General features: G+C 50.6%; 1 protein-coding gene across 1 annotated transcript in view; it reads right to left on the bottom strand.

Moving 5' to 3' along the window:
- Positions 1-2,688: 2,688 nt before the first annotated feature.
- TCF7 (transcription factor 7) overlaps positions 2,689-19,597 on the bottom strand; it is a 68,482-nt gene continuing 51,573 nt past the window's right edge. The window contains exons 6-12 of the mRNA XM_058815073.1: positions 17,645-17,735; positions 13,127-13,213; positions 11,224-11,334; positions 10,842-11,004; positions 10,539-10,646; positions 8,320-8,368; positions 2,689-2,928 (exon numbers count right to left, since the gene is read on the bottom strand). Of these exons, the coding sequence (XP_058671056.1) occupies positions 2,849-2,928; positions 8,320-8,368; positions 10,539-10,646; positions 10,842-11,004; positions 11,224-11,334; positions 13,127-13,213; positions 17,645-17,735 (689 nt within the window). The 3' untranslated portion in view covers positions 2,689-2,848. The remainder of the gene's footprint in view (positions 2,929-8,319; positions 8,369-10,538; positions 10,647-10,841; positions 11,005-11,223; positions 11,335-13,126; positions 13,214-17,644; positions 17,736-19,597) is intronic.

Raw genomic sequence — 19,597 nt, 5'->3', positions numbered from 1 at the left:
GGAAATGCTGCTGTGCCACGGGGCAGGGGCTCCTGGAGAGGGGGTGTTCAGTGTCACTGAGGAGCTCTGGCAGGAATCAGTGGAATTACAGTGGTGAGAGGAGGCTGTAATGCAGGAGAGCCTTTTGCTGGTCCAGGCAGGGACTCCACACCATGGAGGGGCCAGAGGAGCCTTGAAATAAATGGGAGAAAGTCCCGGGGGTGAAATGAACGAGGGCTGGTCTGGGTGCCTCGGCCAGTTTAATACTGATGAGGACTTGCCCTGAAATTTCCTCTGGTGTTATTTAGACACATCTGCCTTTCCTTTTCTACCTGCCTTTGCTTTGCTGCTAAGTTCCATCTGTCATCCAACCATGCAGTAGCAGTTGGGTGTTGAGTTGCACCAGCCTTACACCCAGGATGGGGCACACCAGGCTGTGGTGGCTGCTCTGTCATCTCTGGTGTTTCCAGGAGGTGACACTTACAGCACCTTACAGCAGAGGGTCTCAGAGTGACAAATGATGAGCTGAGACGACCATTTTTAAAGCTGTTTCTTTTGTTTGAAAATCACATGATTAAAGAGACCATATCAGGTCTGGCAAGTCTACTGAGTTCCTCTGTTCAGCACCAGAACATGCTGTTGGCTAAGCTTGCTAAAATAATTTAAAATGAGCAGATTGCATATTGATCTAGTGCTATGTAATTAACCCTCTGAGTGCAGTCAGTACAAAAGTGTACAGTTGGCATTGCATCAGGTAATGCTACTTCTCCAAGGGTTAAAATGATTCAAACTTCAAAATGACTCTGCAAACTTGTCAGGTTTGTGCACATAGCTTTCTGTCAGTGCTTCTGAAGTTACATTTATACAGGAGAGGAATAAAGAAACAGGTTTAGATCTTCAAAATTAAAACCAGAAATAAAAAAATCTACAATACTAGAAGCAAAACCATCTAAATAAAGGGACTAAAGCCAAAGCTGCTCTACAGACTAGTTAGGTTTGGCTTTTTTTTTTTTTTTTTTTAATTTTTAAATCTTTGAGGCATAAACTTGGTTAAAAAGTTATGTTTAATCCAATGTAAAAAATTATGGTTTGTGTTTTTGCATTAAGAAAAAATATAAAAATAGTTTGTACATTATAAAGGTCATCTTAAATTTCTTGCAGTTCTACAATAATATTACTACATAATTTGTATTCAGTACTCCAAAACCCATCTATCAAGTAGGAAAAAAATAGTGCCCCCTCTACCTCTGTGTGGTGTCATTTTTCTCTTCAACAGTCTGGAATAGATTTCTTTCAAACAGGAAAAAAAGTCTGCTCTGGACTAGACTGTGGTCTCTGAGAAGACTGTAAACCTGAAGTAAATCCAGAACTTGGAATTATTTGGGATTTACATCAGTTCATGGAGATCATAATCCATCCACGGTGTTTTTTGTTTATCAAACTCAAAATATAAATACAGTACTAGAAACGGGGAAACATTTTAAAGCTGGAGAGAATATATGAACATTTGGCATCATCATCGGGGTGGAGGGAGAATCTTTTAGAAAAAGCTAGAATAACGTTTTTTAAAAAGTTCTTCACTGAATCATGACAAAGAGGGTTCTTATCTCACCAAGGGTATGTACAGACAGATGCCTGCAGAGTAGGGCAGTGAGTGCTGCTGTGCTGCCAGGAGAGCTCACGCCTCCCCGAGGGACCTGATGGGCCACTGTGGGTCTCTGCCCTGGGCCAGTGAGATCCTGCACCAGTGGCCAGTGTGATCCTGGGGCTGCTGGCTCCCACATGCCCCGCCCTGCTCACTGCTGTGCAGGTGCAGAGCTCGATCAGAGCCCACAAAAGCAACAGACTGATTTCTGAGGCTGTGGCCAGTCTGTCTGGTGGGATTTCTGACCATCCACATGTGCAGAGGACAGATGCTGCACCTGCCCAATGTCCTGAGCAACCAGCAGGCAGTCCATGCTCCTTTGCCTGGCTGGTGCTCCCTTTTCCTCTGCCTTGCTGTACAACCATGGAAGGGGACATGTCTGCACAGAGACCTGTTACCTGCAAACAACATCTTCCCGTTCTCAAACAAGAAGTTCAAAAAATTCACCTCATTGCTTTAAATATTTAATTTCTGTTTTACCCTGTCAGATCAGAATGCTGGCATCGCTTAGTTTCCTTTTCAGACATCTGGGCTTTTAAAAAAATTCTCCTATTCCAGCTTTTCTAGCTCCTTGGTGTAAGGGCTATGGGACATCTGTGAGTGACTACACTTTGAAGCAGCTCAGAGGGCAGGGAGTGGAAGCCGGGGTTAGACTGACAGCACCTACCACCTACAGCAGCAAGCTAGGGATGTGGCTCTGCTCTCTGCCACGCTTGGAGATAATACAGTAAAAAAGAAACCAAAACAAAACCCGAAACAAAAAAAAAGCATCAGAGGGCAGGGACAAAAGGCTTGTTTACTCATCAGCACTTTAACTTTTGGCAAGTACTTATTTTTTACCTTTTTTTTTTTGAAATTGCTTTTCTATCTTTATCATCCCTCCCCTCCAAAAAAACCCCAACCAAATGAGTTTTCCATCATCCTTAAGTCATCCTGTGGCCAAACTTTGCATGTTTTACAGTGAGATGGGGATTTGGCTGTGCCTCTGGTCCTCGTCCGGGGGCAGCAGGGACTATGTCCCCGAGGAGGCGCGGCTGTAGGCGGGGGGCGCCGAGCAGCGCCGGGCGCCGGGTCTGGAGGGGCCGGAGGCGGGCGGGAGGTGCGCGGACACGGGGCAGGGGTCGGGCTGGTCGCGGTGCGCGGGGTCGGCGGGGGCTGCGAGCTGCTCTGACGGGAAGGCGGAGGGGATGCATCGGAGTGCGTCCGGTGGGGATGGAGGGGAGTCTATAGCACTTCCATCGGAAGAAACTGGGCTGGCACAGCGTCCTTCTCCTTGTAGGTACCGAATGCACTTCTTTTTCCTCCTGGAACAGCAGAGAGAGGTCTGTGTCAGTAACGGGAGGGTCCCGGCAGCCCCGCCGCCCCCTGATCCCCGCGGGGCCGGGGCGGCGCTGCAGCGCTGCGGGGACACCGCCAGGCGGCGCCCGCGGGCCGGGAGCGGCGCCCGCGGGAAGGGGCTCGGCCGCCAAGGGAGAGGAGGAGGAGGAGGAGGAAGGCATGGAACACGAGTAAACATCACAATGCCGTGATTAAAATGAAAACACAAAAAAAAAGAAAAAAAAAAGAAGAAGAAAAAAGCGCCCCCCGCCCCAATTAATAGTTATCAAAGCCATGAAAGGAAAAAAATAATAAAAAAGCAAACCAATACAATTTAAAAATAATAATATAAGTAATAATAAATACCCCAAAAATAAAATTTAAAAAATCAAAATAATAATAAAAATGCAACCCATGAGGTCATTCCTCACCAGCCACCACCCCAAGTGCTCGGATTCTGTGTGGGTGCCTGGCTCTCACAAATTTAGGATTAAAGCATTCCCCCTTGGATCCCCTCCTGAGCTGCCACGGAGCCCAGGCAGGGCCCACGGGACAGTGGTGTGCACTGGTGTCACAGGGCACGTCAGCACCACTGTGCTTGGCAGCTCTAGGCTGTGCTCTGCCAGGACAATGCTCCTCACACCAGTCTTGGCTTTTCTCATCCCAAAATCGCAAGCTTCCAAGAGCTCATTTCCCAGCACTTTCCTAGCCTTGTGCACAGTACCATCTACTTAGAACCACAGACTGGTTTGGACTGGAAGGGATTAATGCTCATCCCATTTCAACCTCCCTGTCACAGGCAGGAACACCTTGCACTAGAGCAGAGGTTGCTCCAAGTACCATCCAACCTGGCCTTTGCTCTCAGCTCTTCTCTTCTGCTCTGAGTTATCTCTGCATGTGAGTGTACTTCCCATTCCTCCCCACCTCCAAGGACAACTCAGTGATACAGCTGGGCAGAAATGTGCTCAGCTACCATTCAGGAAAAGGGAAGGAAATGGCCTGGGATTGGCTGGAGGGAGATGGTCTGAGGGTGTCTGAGGTCCTGCTTTGAAAAGTGGAACAGTCCTGAGGCCTTCAGAGGACTTGTTGCTCCTTGGCAGGCAGATCACCTTTAACCTGCTCACTGGGCTGAAGGAAAATCAGCCCTGACAGAGCCACCAATGACACTTCAGCCCATGGGGATCCTGGAGAGGAATGCTGGCTGTGACCTCCCCTTGGGAAGTGACCTCCCCTTGGGATGTGGAGTACAGGTACAAAATGCAACATGGGCAGACACCAGGGACGGAGACTGGCAGAATGGCCCTGCAGTGGTGACAGACTCAGTTCCATGCTCCCACTCTGTGGAGTGTGACAGAGCTCATCAGCTGGGGATGGCTTTACTGACCCAAAGGGGTTTTTACAGGACAAGGTTTTTACCCACTGAGGGCAGCTCTCCTCCCCCAGCCCTGCTCTTCCAGTAAGAAATCTGCTGGGACTGGGAAGGTCCCTAAGGCAGCAGCACCTGCCTTAGGGAGCAGGGACCAGCATCCCTTAGTCCCTCCTGGAAGAAACACTCAGGTTCCCCACGTTTGTGTGTTACAATTTGGGGGTATCAAAAATACAAGTCACACATCATTCTTGCTGTAGCTGTGTTTGGCCATGATTCCTTCAGATCCTGTAACAATTTTGCCAGTATTTATCCTGAGTTCCAGGTGTCACCTTGTACATCCAGATTGTTTTAACTACCCCTGGTTGTCCGGATTCAGTTCCTCACACTATCTTGCCTTCACTGTGCTGGTTTTCCTTCTCTCCATGTGACAAATCCCTCATGTCACCTGCCTTGGGTCCTTGAGCACCTCAGAATAGATCCTCAAACAAAAGAGCTCTCAAGATGTCACCTTAACAGTACTGAAGGGACAATTCCTCTGCTGGAGCCTTTACAGCTAGAACAGGTGAAAGAACATCTCCCAGCCAGCTCCTGCCTCACTGTCTCAGCTGAGGAAAATGGATCCAATGGAGAACTGGCTAATGTGGGCACACAGCTGTCTTTGATCTGCCTAATGAAAAACCAAACTGTGAGGATGAGCATTAACTAGTCCGCTATCAAACATGACTTGCACTGGAAGTGAACAAGAGCAGTGCTGTTACTGCTGTCAGTGCCATGTTAGCCCTGCTGACCCAATTAATGCAATAGGGAACACGAATTATTTAACTCCAGGGTATTTTCCATGGGCAGTAATTCCCCAGACAAGCCTGAGGATGAGCTGTTTCCCAGAGATATCTTAGGAGCAGCTGCAGGATAGAGTTTCAGTGTTTAAGATTACAGGAATGTGCCCATTGATTCATTGGATTTAAAGTTACAGGGGGAAAAAAACATGTGATACTACCGACTACTGATAACAGCCCAGTCCATGGGTTATGCTGAGGTGGGCATTACACAGCTAAAGGCATTTATCCCTCTCACTTTGGAAACTACAGCACCCTGGAGTGTTTGTCCAGGCTGTGGGGCAGGAGTGTGAACAGGAACACCCAGTTTTAGCCAGTTAACCTCTCTCTTGGAGTGGAGATCCTCCTGGGGAGGTTGTTCTGCACAGGTGAGCAGAGCCCGTTGGGCAGGAGCCCCCGAGTGGCAGCAGCACAGTTAGTACAGAATTGCAGAGCAGCTCTGGCTGGCCAGGGCTGGGTTACAGGGGCACACAGAGGAGCATGCCAAGGTGCCCAGGCACTCCAGCAGCCTGTGTTAATCAGGAAGCCGTGCAGAGGAGAAGCTGAGCTCAGAGCTGGAATGGAGGCAGAGGGAAGGGGGAAGGAGTGTCCGTGGCAGAGTGGGCACTCAGCCTGGCAGCACAGCTGCAGGGGGCACAGGGCACTCCAGCAGCCCCCTCTGGCATTCAGGCATTAATGAGACACTAAGGGAGCTCTGCCTGGATTCTTAATTAAAAATGGTGCTTGATGACACTTCCCAGGGAATGAAAGGCAAACAGGGAGCTTTGCTGTTGTGGTACGCTGAGGTGCAGGAGGGGACTCAGCCACAAGGACTGGAGCTTGGAGTGCAGCAAGGTATGGGTCAACTAAATGATTTTAGTCACTTCAAGATGAAGTGAACACATCAACCAGTACTTTACTTCCACCCTTTCCCTCATGCATTGGTGTAAAACTACAAATTGCAGATGTCTATCTAAGCTAGAGTGTCTCTCTGCTTTGGCACCCAGATCCAGAGGCTCCCAGGAGCTTTCTTTGCCGGCCTTTGCAGCCCCTCTGAGCCCAGCAGCACTTGGCTGACGTGAACTTTACTATTTCTTTACCAAATCCATCTCTGGGAGCCTGAGGAGCACAGCACTGCTCTGTTTTGCTGCTTGAGGCTGTCCCACCCCACCCATGGTGGGTACTGCTAAATTTAAGGCTCAGAAAGAGATGGATCTTGAAATACATGGTTAGCCCAGTATAAATAGCAAAAAATACCCCATTAAATCCTCACTTGCTGACCCTAGGGTGCCACTAATGTGACTGGAAAAAAACCCCCTCATGTAAGGATCACAGAGGTCTCCATCCTGGAAATAAATTTAAAGACCAGGGAAGTCTATCAGCTGAGGAATATGTACAGCACTAAACCAACACTGCCCCGGGAGGGATAAAAACCCCAGAGTACAGCCTGTCGCTGCAGCTCAGAAAAGTCCTGAGGACGCCCAGAGCATTCCCTGCCCTGCCTGATGCTGGGATGGCTGCAGGGGGACACCTGGAGCTGACCCCCTGTCCCAGGAACACCCAGCAGCGAGGAGGAGATGCCATACACACCTGCACGGGCCGCACCAGTCCGTTTGTTGGTTGAGGCCAAAGCGAGCTCTGCATTTCTTAGGAGAGGCAGGATCTGAACACAGAAGCATGCGCGGCGAGAATGGGCAAGGCAGAGGCACAAAGAGGAGGAGGAGCACGAGGAAGAAAAGAGGCAACATCATTTTAGCCACTGTGACACACGACTAACACACTACAATCCCATTATTTTCTGCTACAGAATGGCGCTGGCACCACCTGGAAGAAAGTGATCGTTAGGCAAATACCAGTGATCACTGCTGGCAGCTGGAGGTGGTTTGGGAAACAGCTTTGAGGAACGTGGGCAATTACTGGGAAATTCACAGCTCTTCCAATTTCTTAAGTCTGGAAAAGCTGCCAAGTCCCGAGGCAATGCCTGGCTCCTGTATCTGCATCCTTGCCGGCTCCCTGCCCTTCCAGCAGACACCACCGGGCTGCGCACCGAGAGAAGAGGAGGAAACGTTGCAGAAGCAGGCTGAAAGCAGAGTTAGCACCACGGAGACCTGGCCCAGCTATCCCACTCTGCCCCCATCACACCCCTTCCCGTTTAAATGGAAAACCTGCTCTCCACGGCCTGCCCTAAAACGCTGCTGTTGTGCTGTGTAATTACAGCACTCATTAGGGTGAAGCCCTGTTTGCTTTCAGGCACATCGTGTTTCTCTCTGGTGTTGTGAATGAGATTAACAGCACGTTTCTGTGCTGGATTCAGCCTCTCTCTTTCAACCACCATCAATGAATGTCTCCTTGTGTACAACCAGTAGTTGGTTTTCAATCTGTAACAGGTGAAATTATAATTTTTGTATCACACAGATAAGACATATTTATGGATATATAAAAATATACAATGCACTCTACATAAAGGCCTAAAACCTTGTATTCTTCTTATCAAACTCAGCACTGAATGAGATCAACAGTGTTAATTAAACTGAACGTATTACTGGGACACATCTCTTGATAATGACTCCCTTTTAAACTAATATTTATTGGTACAGATAATATTTATTCCTGCTATGGCAGAAATACTTTAGAAATCAGCACATGAATAGCCTTGGATGATGGGAATGTGTCTGTGACCAGCTGCAATCTGTCAAAAGGGCCTTTTCCAATGGCAGGGTGGTACAGGGAGGTGGGGTTTAGTATGACTTTGCTTCAACTCTACATTACTTTGAAACTACAACCAAAGCTGGAGTAGTCCCATGAATGATCTTCAGTCCTGCCACTACATTTCATCCCACACACAATATGGATGCATTTGAGAGGAGTTTTCTTTAGCTAATATCATCTGTAGGTTTGATGGGGATGTTCCCCTTGGATGTTTTCAAGAGATGAAGTTTAGTGATAGTTTATATGAAATTATTATACATTTGCCAAAATCCAGTCTTTTCAGCTTTCTCACACTACCCCTGTTCTAAATCAAACATGCCTATTAAAAAGTCACAGAAATGTTAATTTACCACGGCTTAAAAAAATAATGAGTGTGTATTTCTCTAGTTAAGCTCCAGAGAATAAAAGAAAACACAGTAAAACACAACAACTGCTTTGGATTCTCCCATCTGAGCAGGAACAGCTGCCAGGCTGCAGGCACTTACCTGAGCTGGAATCTTGCTGCTTTTCTCGTGTTCGTCTCTTCTTCTTTCCCTAGGAAATCAAAGGAAAGGCTGTTACCTGTGCTCCAGAAAACTGAGGGTCCTGTGCAGGGCTTTTGGGCTGGACTGGGTGCTGGGGATGGCTGCTGGCTCAGCCCATTCCAGGAGCAGATGAGCTGGAAAAGGCTGCAAAGAGACTGCTCAGGTTTATCTATGAGGGTGTCTCTTCCTTCTCCCTCTTCCCATTCCAACTCTCCTAAGAAGAAACTCAGGAGGAACTCTCAAAGTGAAACCCAAACCCAAAGTGGTTTTGGGCACTTGCTATGGCTTCTGCACAGCACAAATTCATTCTGGGCTTGTGCCTTTTCTCAGGGATTAACCCTCATTTCCAATATCCCCAGATCCAGCACCACAGGCAGTTTGGCTCAGCACTTTGAGTGAGATCAACAGAATTGAACAAGATTTGCTGCATGCAATGGAGAGATCAATAGCTGATGCTCCTGTCATATTCTTATTCCCGCTCCTTATGTTTCTAAAAAGCACTTGGTTCATTTTAGAACCTTCCCTATTTCCAAAACATGCTTTAATGTGGTGCCTTATACCCAAACTGAAACTGGTTCTTGATATTCCCTGGTTGCAAATGGGAAATAAAGTTTTAGGAAATCCTCAGAAATTTATTTTTAAATAATACTAATCTATTTCAGTGCTTTTGCAGTTCTGGACCCATCTCTCATTCTTCTTTCACGAATAAAAAAGTCCTGTTTTATCCCCAGACTGCCTCTCTGATTCACAAGATGCAGCACCTCTCCTTGCCCCTAGAGAGCTGATTAATGAGGGCACAGCAGCACGGAAGCAAATCTGGCTGTGTGGCACATGCAGCTCCCAGGGCTGCCTTTGACCTGTGACTTTTTATATGACTTCTTGTGGTTTGAGTGAAGGTGGAAAGCTCTGAGCTGTGGTGAGCTTTTCCTTCAGAGGGGGAGCAGCTGTATTTCCTGCCTGATTTCTGCATCATGTGCTGCACCAGTGACCTACATTCCCCCTCCTCCTCCTCCTCCTCGTCCCTGCTCAACTTCAGAGAGAGAAGCATCTCTTCCAACAAGCACAACACCCAAACCAGCTGCTTCACAGTGCTGGAAGCACCAATATGCACTTTTGGAGCCCAACATCTGTCCTCTGTAGAAGGGAACCAGCCTGGGTTCCCCAAGGAACCAGATGAAGATGATACAGGACTGGGATTTCCATGGAGGATGTGCTTGGCCTTGGAGGAAGATGGTGCCATGCTCTCAGCAATGCTGATGCCCTCCAGATGTGCATCCACCAAAATGTGGGCTGGGGGATTCCCATCACCTCTGCCCTCTGTTTCTGGGGGGAGTTTGGGGTGGTTTGGGTCTGTTTTCAGGTGTTTTCTTGCCCTTGGTGGAGTTCTGTTATTCTGGAAGGAGGGCTGGAGTCAGTGTGGGAAGGATGCGCACTCACTGTGCAGTTCCCAGGGGTAAGAAAGTGTCTGAGGGAAATGATGGAGTGTGCGGATGGACAGACATCTGAAGATTTATGTGTGCTTTGCTTCAGTTCTCTAATGACCTTGTTAGGCATGTAATGTCAAAACAGTCGTGAAAGTCACAAGAAAAGGCCCCCTACAAAAAGGGCCACTATTTTAAATCACAGAATCATAGAATTATTTGGGTTGACAGTGACCTCAAAGACATCCTGTTCCAACCCCCTGACATGAGTAGGGACACTTTCCACTACCCCAGGTTGCTCCAATCCCTGTCCAACTTGACCTTGAACACTTCCAGGGATGGGGCGGCCACAGCTTCTCTGGGTGACCTGTGCCAGAGCCTCACCACACTCACAGATACCTCAGCTGCTGTCCAAGATGCACAAAGCTGTTTGCTTCCAAAAAATTACATTTCCAAAGATATATCCACAGCACTTAAAGGTTTATCTTCCTTTCTATTTGTATTTGCTTGGACAATAAGCCAAAAAATGCTTATGGTTGCTGGGGGCTGCATCATTCATCCTTTAGACAGGCAATAAGGCAATAAGGTGTTCAAAATACTCCTGAAATGTGAATTTCTATGGCTCTTATGCTGCCAGGAATGGCATTTCCAGGCCCAGGTGTTTGGTTAACACCAGCCAGCCCTCCAGACCATTGTGGGGCATGCCCAGGGTGGGGGTCCCAGCACGGGGCACTCAGGGGGCACTCAGGGGGCACTCACGTAGTTGTCTCTGGCAGACCAGCCAGGGTAGAGCTGCATGTGGAGCTGCCGTTCCTTGCGAGCCAGTTCGTAGTACTTGGCCTGTTCCTCCCGGGACAGAGCGTGCCACTGCAGGGACAAACAGCACTGAAACATGGCCCTGCTGTCCCCTGCCAGCCCAGCCCACCACTACCACCCCACCTCAGGGCATACCTAGCCCCTGTGTCTGTGGAATAAGAGCAGATGCTTGTTATGTACTTAACAGCAGCTTTAAGGGACAGGGATGTGGCACCAGGTGATGACAGTGGCCCCATGAGCTCTTACCCTCCTGCCCAAGATCTGGTTGATGGCAGCACTCTCCTTCAGGGTGCACTCGGCGATGACTTTCGCCCGCATTTCTTTCATATACAACATGAAAGCGTTCAGGGGCTTCTTAATAGTGGGCTTCTTGGCTTCCTTCTCTCTCTTTGGTTCTGGCTGAGGTTTCCTTGGTGGGACAAAAGAGGGGGTTTCAGCATCAGAGCCAGCAGAAGACTCGACCCCAAAACAACCCAACAGCACGAGCAGGTGGGTGGGGGGGGCTGAGATTTGCTCCTCAGATGCACAGCTCAGTGTCCATCCATCCTCCCCCTGTGTGAGAACTGAGAGTGACAGATGAAATGTGTGCTGAGGAGCTGCTGCTGCTGAGCCAGCACTTCCCACTCACATGTTTCTGTCGTAGTGCTCCAACTCTTGCTTGCCGGAGTGGGGCACGATGGCGGGGTGCGGGATGCCGGTGGTGTGCATGCCAGAGCCCAGCATCAGAGGGTGAGTGAACCTGCAACAGAGAGCAGGTGAGCTGTGCTGGGAGGCTCCAAGAGAGAGCAGGTGAGCTGTGCCAGAGGGCTGTGCCAGGTGGGGACACGGCGGGGGCCAGGCAGCCAGGATGTCCCTTGGAGTGCCAGGGCATCCCTTGGGGCACTGGGCAGCCAGGGCATCCCTCAGAGTGCCAGGGCATCCCTCAGGCAGCCACGCTGTCCCTCGGAGCGCGCTCTGACGTGGCGAAGCAGACGGAAAGCGAGGACATGGAAAGCACACAGTGCTGCCAGGCTGGAGGGGGGCAGGCAGTGCCCACCACCCCTGGGTCACCGTTATGGCATGGCTGGTCAAGATGTGGGCACGTGGATGGAAAGGATCCAGTGCCACAGTGAGGGAAGCCACCTGCAGCAGGAGCCAGCCTGGCCGAGATCAAGGGTGCTTTCACCCAGCAGTTTCAGCTGCTCAGGTCTCTATTGTTGCACTATCTCATTAGCACTGCAGAAAGGAACAACAAACTCCTTTGGGAGTCTGGGTTTGGATGGGAGAGATTAGGACCACCCCACACCTTTCTTTTAACAGAAATAGACTAAGTCTGAACATGAACCCAACTGCAACTCTAGGAGGTGCACCTTGCCTAAGCAATGCTCTCCACAACATGGGCTGAGATCATGAGAGGTCTCATTAGCTCTCAGGCTTCATTAGCTCTCTCCTGAGTTCTGGAGGATAAAGCCAGCAAAGTCAGCTTTGCCAAGCTTGCCACTTTATGACTGCAGCTTGAGATGGCAGAATTGCCCATGGGAGATGAACTGTTCATTAGATATGCTGGCACGAAAAGAAAAGCTGTTTAATTTAATCCACCAGCACAGTCTGATCCTTATCTGGCCAGGTGTACTTTCTCGGCTGCAGCAGCAGTGCTGCAAAATCCACCCCAAAATCCTGCAGGCAGGAGCTCAGGGAGGCTGCTGGGGCTCCACAGGGAACCGTTAGCTCCTCTTGCCTTCACTTCTGAAGCTGTGCATGGGTCATACGTCATGAGAAAGGAGGGCTGGCAGCCCTCCCTTCCCTCTTCTGCAAGGCTAAGGGGCTGCATGGATCAAGGCATGCATGGATCAAGTGTTGTATGGATCGAGGGTTGCATAGATCCAGGTTTCTGTGTGGCTAAGGGCTCACCTGAGCAAGGGTTGCATGGTTTTCCTGTGGGAAATCTCCACTAACAGCCCTTCAGGACAACATGAAGCAGAAGCAGAAGCTGATATGGCCCTGGTGAACCTATGGGACCAGGAGGGCTTTGCCCAGCAGCACGCCTGGAAGAGCTGGGCTCAGTGATTCCCATCCACAGGGGATGCATTTTGCTCACCCAAAGGCAGAAGCTGTGTTTGTATCTCACAGAAATGACTTGTTCTGATGGGAGGGCAGCAAATCACTGCCCCCTCCTGTCCTGCTTTTAAAGCTAAGACCAGGTAAACCAGATCCATCTCTGCAGAGCAAAGCGCTGGTGGCAGCAGGGACACATTCAGGGTTAGTGACACGGAGCAAAGTCCTGAGCCATGGATTCCACCCCGTTTCCCAGTGCTGAGCTGAAGGCTGGAGTTTTTGACTCTCTTTAGAGCTCTGCTGAATAAAACCCAACCCTTGTGCACCCTTCATCCTCAATACTCCCCTGAGCACCCCTTGGACCAGACACTGCCTAAAAGTGCCTTCTGTCCCCGTGGCTGTCCCTGGGTGGCTGTGGTCTGCTGCAAGCTCCTGCTGCACAAACTGCAAGCTGCACGACCAGCTGAGCTGCCCTGTCTGCCACAGCTGATACTCACCTGGAGAAAGAAGCCCCAGCAGAAAGCGCTGACGAGTACGGCTGTCTAAATCCACATGACGGGAGCGGATAGACAGACTGGCTCTGCCTGGGATCAGGAAGAAAGAGTCTATAAAGCATCCACAGCCACGGGTGTTTCCTAAAGATACCCTTTGCTAATGGGTTCAGAGCACTGATGCTCCTGGCTGGGTGGATGGACACTCAGTGTCCCTTAGGCTTGAGGGGCAGTGTGGGCTTTGGGGGTTATTTTGAGAGAACCTGGGCCTTCCTACAAAGGATCCAGTTCTGAACCCCTCTGCCCCTGGTACTGACTAATGCTGCAGCTCTGAGTTTACCTGGTAACAATGCAAAGTGCAGAGGCATGCTGAAAAATCAGGAGATGTTGCTATTGTACAGAAGAAGTTGCTCAAAAGAGCACAGTGTGACAAAAAAAAAAAAAAAAAAGAAAAAAAAAATTAAAGCTTGCTCAGATTCTTTGTATGGTGCATAAGAAGCTGCACCAGGAGGATAAATATAAGTAAAAATTCCTTACTGTGCAGTGACCAAGCACTGGAGGATGTGGAACCTCCCTCACTGAAGATATCTCAGGATTGCCTGGATGCAATCCTGTGCCATGTGCTCTGGAACAACTCTGCTTGAGCAGGGAGGCTGGGCCAGGTCACCCACTGTGGTCACTTCCAACTTTATCTACTCTGTGATGCTGTGATGCCCCAAGCACAGGAGACTCCTGGAGCCTGGAGAGAAGGTGGCTACCCTGCCTTTGCGCTTCAGGAATGCTCTGATTTCCTCAGCACACCCTTTTAAGGACACCCGTCAGTTTTAAAGAAGCCAAAATCTCAGTCCTGCGTTCTTTTTGAAAGCTGTTTCATACTGGGGACCAGACATGTATCAGACCTGCGGCTGGAAATGATTTTTGAGATAGTAAAATAACTATGCAGGAAGTTCCTTGTTGTTCCCAGCAAGGGAACCCCCGCATTTTCATATGGAAATAGCTCAAAAATACCTTGGATTGTTCTGCAAACCTGCCAAAAGATGCTTCTTGCCTAAAACTGCACATGGAGATCACAGAATTACAGAATGGTTTAGGTTGGAAGGGAGCTTAAAGCTCATCTCATTCCAACCCACCCTGCCATGAGCAGGGACATCTCCCACTAGACCAGGTTGCTCCAAGCCCCATCCCACCTAGCCTTGAACACTTCCAGGGATGGGCACAATGGGGTGCTCACAACTGTGCTGGTACTTGTGCTCCTCTGGCCAGGCTGCACAGAGCTGTACCTAAACCCAGGACCTAAACCACCTATTTTCAGCTCTAATGATGAAAAAAAATCCATAAAAAGTCCCTTATCATTAAGTGGGGTGCACTGTGAAGGACCCAAGCTCCTGGATGCCTGGGATTTTTCAGGGCTAAAGAGAAGTTTCTGCCCTGAAGAGGAATAATGGCAGCAGGGCAGCATCAGAGCCCTGAGCTGTGCTAGGCAGGAAGGAGGCTCACGCTCCTGCTGCTGTCTGAAATCCTCCTGGCTGGACTGAAATCTGTGGGATGTGTCTGCAGGAAAGGCAGCCAGGGCTGTTTACACCCTGGCAGGCAGGAGCCCTCTCCGACCCCTCAGATGTCGGGGGTATAAACACACCAACAAACAGCGAGCACCGGGAAACCCAAACAGCCTTTGAAGGTGGAGGCGGCTGCCCCAGGGGCGAGAAAACACTTGGAGCTCATCCAGGAGAGACCTGGGTTACTCCAGGGGCTGGGGTATTGGGATGGGAATGGAGTCAGGCACTTGCAGGTTCATCCAAAGTCCCTCTGACATGAAAATTAAAGCAATTGCAAAATCAGTCCCTGATGGTTGGGAGTGCACGATTGCAGCCCATACCATGGAATTACTGGTCTGGGTTGGAAGGGACCTTAAAGCTCATCCCATTCCAAGCTCCTGACAAGGGCAGGGACACCTTCCACTAGATCCAGCTGCTCCAAGCCCTGTCCAACCTGACCATGAACATCTTCAGGGATGGGGTAGCTGCAATGTCTCTGGACAACCTGTGCCAGGGCCTCACCACCCTCTGTGTAAAAAACTTCCCAACATCTGATCCAACTTTCCTCTTTTATTTCAAAACTGTTCTCCCTTGTCCTATCTGCCCATATAAAAAGTGCCTCTCCCTCTTTTTTTAAGCTACTTTTAGGTACAGGAAGGGGCTCTCAGGCCTCCCTGGAAACCTCTCCAGGCTGAACAACCCCAGCTCTCAGCCTGTTTGCAGAGGATCAGCTGGTGATGGGAGGGTGGCTCAGGAAAGGGCTGTGGGATGGTGGAGGCGAGGCTGCCCTGGCACCACTGAGCTTGGCCCCGGGCACAGGTGAGTGACACGATTTGCAGGTTCCTGGCTGATGTTTACTGCCAGGCTCCCATAAGCAAAACTCACTTGACTGGACTCTTGGAAGCTTTTATCTGACTGTCATCCCAGCTTAATTACAGAGAGAGTGATTGCAGCTCCTCCTCCTGAAGCGCTCGGTGAGAGCAAAACCAGTTTGTGCCCAGCTCCTGCCTGCCAGCTTGTGGAGGAAAAGTTGCTTCCCATGTGTGGCTGCCCTGGCCTGGCAGCTCCCTGGTGGCACCAGCACAACCACAGAATCCTGGAATGGTTTGGGTTGGGAGGAACCTTAAAGATCATCCAGTTCCAACGCCTTGCCGTGGGCAGGGACACCTTCCTCTAGCCCAGGTTGTTCAAGATCCCATCCAGCCTGGTCTGAACACTTCCAGGGATGGGGCAGCCACAGCTTCTCTGGGGTGCATCCCTGGCATGACCATCCCCAGCACACCCATCCCTGGCACACAGTCCCTGGATGCTGCCATGAACCTGCCAGGCTTCAGTGTTCCTGCAGCCACCCACAGCAGTGCTGAGCCTCAGCTGAGCACTGGGCACTCCACAGGGGGGGCTGGGGCTCTTCCACACATTCCAGGCAAGGAAAAGAACGAGCCAAACTCTGTTAGACACACATGCCTCAAGGTGCTGCTCTCTGCATGTCAGGCCCTTTGCTGCTTTACCATATCTGCTCCATTAATGAAGCCATTAATGAAGCCATCTGATGAGGCTGCAGGAGGATGCCAAACCCCAAGGATGCTGGAGCAGCTCTCAGCCATGAAAGCTCTCTCTACCCTCAACTGCCCCACAAAATCTCCATAAAAAACCAGACTGCTCTCCCTTCATGAGCCCAGGGCTGTCTGAACAGCACCATCCTAACCCAGATGGACCTTCCATTTGACAAACAGGCTCCTTTCTCCCCACTCCCACTGTTCCTTTCATGTTACAGCAGAGTCACCCAGTCCTTGTTTTTCCTGAGGATGAATCACATCATATGAGGAGTTAAATCATCACCCAAGAGTAGCAGATTTAGCACAGAAGGCAAAATGTAATCTCTTTGAAGCCAGACTCTGTATCAAAGGCCTCATTCTCTGTTTCCTTGTGGTTAAATATCTGGAACATGAAATTCATAAACAAAACAAAGCAAAAGCTAACATTTTACTTTGTGCTTTAAGAAGCTTCCCCTTTCCCACTCTGTAATAGGTTCTTGTACCTGAAGCTCTCTGCTGGGCTTTGCCAGAGTTTTATCCACTGGCACTGGGGGAATCTGGCCACTGTCCCTGCACCCTCTCCTCATCCCAGCAACCCTGAATTGCCACCTGCAGCCACCAGTCTCCCTGCCAGCCTCTGCCATGTCCCTACATCATCAGCAGGGAATAAACATTAACCTGAGGAGTGATGATGCCCACATGGCAGCACCTGCCAGACCCGCTCTCTCAGTGTGCTCATGGTCATGGGGACAAAAGCCAGTGGCAATGACCACAGAGAACACACTGGTGTATTTTTAACTTGTGTCCCCAGGGCAGGTTTACCAGCAGGCTGTGCTTTGCAGGATAATCTGCAGGGCTGGCCCATGCAGGGGGTACGTTTTGGGAGTGCTCCAGCTCATGGTCTCTCCTTTCCCATGCCAGCTGGGGCAGTGGTTACCAGCTGGCCACGCTGTGGGTATCAGGGTTGCTTCCTGGCAGGTCTCTGCCATGATGTGCTTTTTCCCAGTGTGTCAGATCCCAAGAAACACCAGGGCCTGGCAGATGGAGCATCCCACGGGATTACTCCATACTGGTGGTGTGCTCAGGGAAAGCACTGTTTGTGCAGAAAAGTCCAGTGAGGGAGAAAATTACCTCCTACTCAAAAAAGAGACTTCTGCTGTGATCAGGAGGGATGGGTAGGAAGCTCTCTCTGGGTTCCCTAATCCACACAGACAGATGTAAAGCAGGAGGCAGTTTTGGATTGGGCAGCTTGTAACCCCTCTCCAGGGATGCCTCAGCCAGGATGAAACCTTCAGCCTCTCCACGGGTCTGCTCCCACCTCCAGGACAGACAGGGCTGGATTCTCCTCCCTCTTCACACAGCACACAGGAGGGGAGAAGCTGGGGAAGGCCCCGTGGAGGTCACAGGGAGCAGCAGCAGAGGTGGGCGGGCTCAGTGAGCCGTCCCTCACTCACCATCCCATCGACGGCGTGATCTGCCCCACTCCTCCGGGGGGCAGGGGGTAGAAACCAGGGATGTCTGAGGTCTGCGAAGGACGGTGCACTCCTGCAAGAAGGAGAAGGAGAGGAGTTGAACGTGGCACTGCACTCCCTGGGTGACCCAGCTCGCTCCCAGCCCCCTGGCTGCTCCATCTCTGGGCACTTGTGGACAGCCCCATGAAATAACCATCTGCAGGGTGGTGTTCCCTGTGCTTCCCTCTGTGGGGATGTGGTGGGGCATCCACATTGCTGCAAAATCACAGACATAAGGGGGGGTTGGAGGAGACATCTTGCTCTTGCACAAGCATCACAGCTGCTCCATGCCACCCTGAGGCCAAGGAGCTTTGCTAAGGATTTGGCTGACTCCAGGCATCCCTCTGCCTTTCCCAGAGAGCCCACTCAGGTGTTCAGTGGATGGTCAAAGCCGTTCCTGGGCTCCCTCTCCATCAGTCATCTGCAGGACCCCCCGTGAGCAGTGGGGATGTTCCAGCAGGCATCACTTCCAACTTAATTTTAGGCAATTTAAGTTCAAAACAACTGTTCTGCAGCTCTGTGGATGCCAAGGAGCTATGGAGGTGGGTATGGTGCCAGCTGGGAATTCACCCTTTGCATGGGGAATCCCTGTGTGATCTTCAAAGCCTCTGGCACAGCAGCATGGCCAGGGGACAGGGCTGCAGCACTGCTCCTTTCCTAGCTGGGCTGGAAAACATCCTGTGCTGCCTGGGGCTGTGGGTGGGACTCAGACAACCACGGTGCTGCTGGCAGAGCTGGCCCCCAGCTGACCCCTGGACTGGGAACTGGAGGGGTGCAGGGACTGAGCTCTGGTAGCAGCCCAGGGTAGTGATGGCTGCTACTGAACCTCAGACAAAACGTGGGAACAGGGATTATCCAGTGGCCATCCTGGATGACAAACACATGGACTAAATTGGTTAGAGTTACAAGCAGCTGCAACTGGGTTTTTCTCCTAGGTGTTTGAATGATCCCTTATTAATTAGGAATGATACCAAGTGCATTTTATTAGGAGTCAGCTAAAATAAATATATAACTGACCTGACAGGAATCTTTAACCTAGTACAAGATTTCCTTCAAGTGGGACTCAGTGGCCCATGGAGGGTCAAACAAAACGAGGCCTGCCCAAGGCAGCTGATGGAATGTCCTCAGATCTGCACCCCCAACAACAGGAGTTGCATAAGCCAGAGCACAAGTTATTCTTGCTGGCCCAGTGGTTGGGCCACCAGCCACTTACTCAGAATTCCTGCTTGTATTTCCTGGTCTGTGTGTCCTTGGGCTACTGTGAGAAACTTTAAAGGGATGCTGGGAGAATGAGTATGAGAGTGCCTCTCAAGCACTTACACTGGGTGGTGGTGGGGGTAGTGATGAAAACACAGATGGGGCACATCTGCATGAACACAGGAGAAGACCCTCACCCAGCAGTGCAGGCATGGGGCATGTTGATCACAGCTGCACCACAAAGGCAGGACCCAGCTGAGCATTGTGGGCTGAACCTTGCCTTGACTTGCACAAGGTGGGTCTCTGGGACAAACAGACTCCCTGTGTCTGTAGAAGCACAGGACAAATGGGAATGTGGACAGTGCCTGCACTGAGGGCCAGGTGGGCAGCCCAAGGACAGTGTCCAGGAATGACTGACCCACTGCAGAGCTGAATGCTCAGGGACTGCTCCAGTGCCAGCTGTAGCCTCCACAGAGGGGTACAACCAGCTCTGCCCTTGGGTGAGCTGCTCTTCTTGTACCACTTAAGGTTTCCCAGGCTGACAGTGAGTGCCAGGAGGCAGCTCCTGGAGGGGCAGAGCTCTGCCGGGTGCAGCAAAGGCAGCAAGAGGGAAGGTGCTGGGCTGCCTTCCTGCACACCTTCTGTCAGACTCAACTCATTGCCTGAGCTTTCAGTAGGTTCATTTTGTGAACTCTTTCT

Source organism: Ammospiza caudacuta, chromosome 16 (assembly GCF_027887145.1).
Source record: "Ammospiza caudacuta isolate bAmmCau1 chromosome 16, bAmmCau1.pri, whole genome shotgun sequence".
In the NCBI taxonomy this organism is placed as follows: Eukaryota; Metazoa; Chordata; class Aves; order Passeriformes; family Passerellidae; genus Ammospiza; species Ammospiza caudacuta.
The sequence above is the reverse complement of the archived record's forward strand: the minus strand, read 5'-3'. Positions and strand labels throughout refer to the sequence as shown.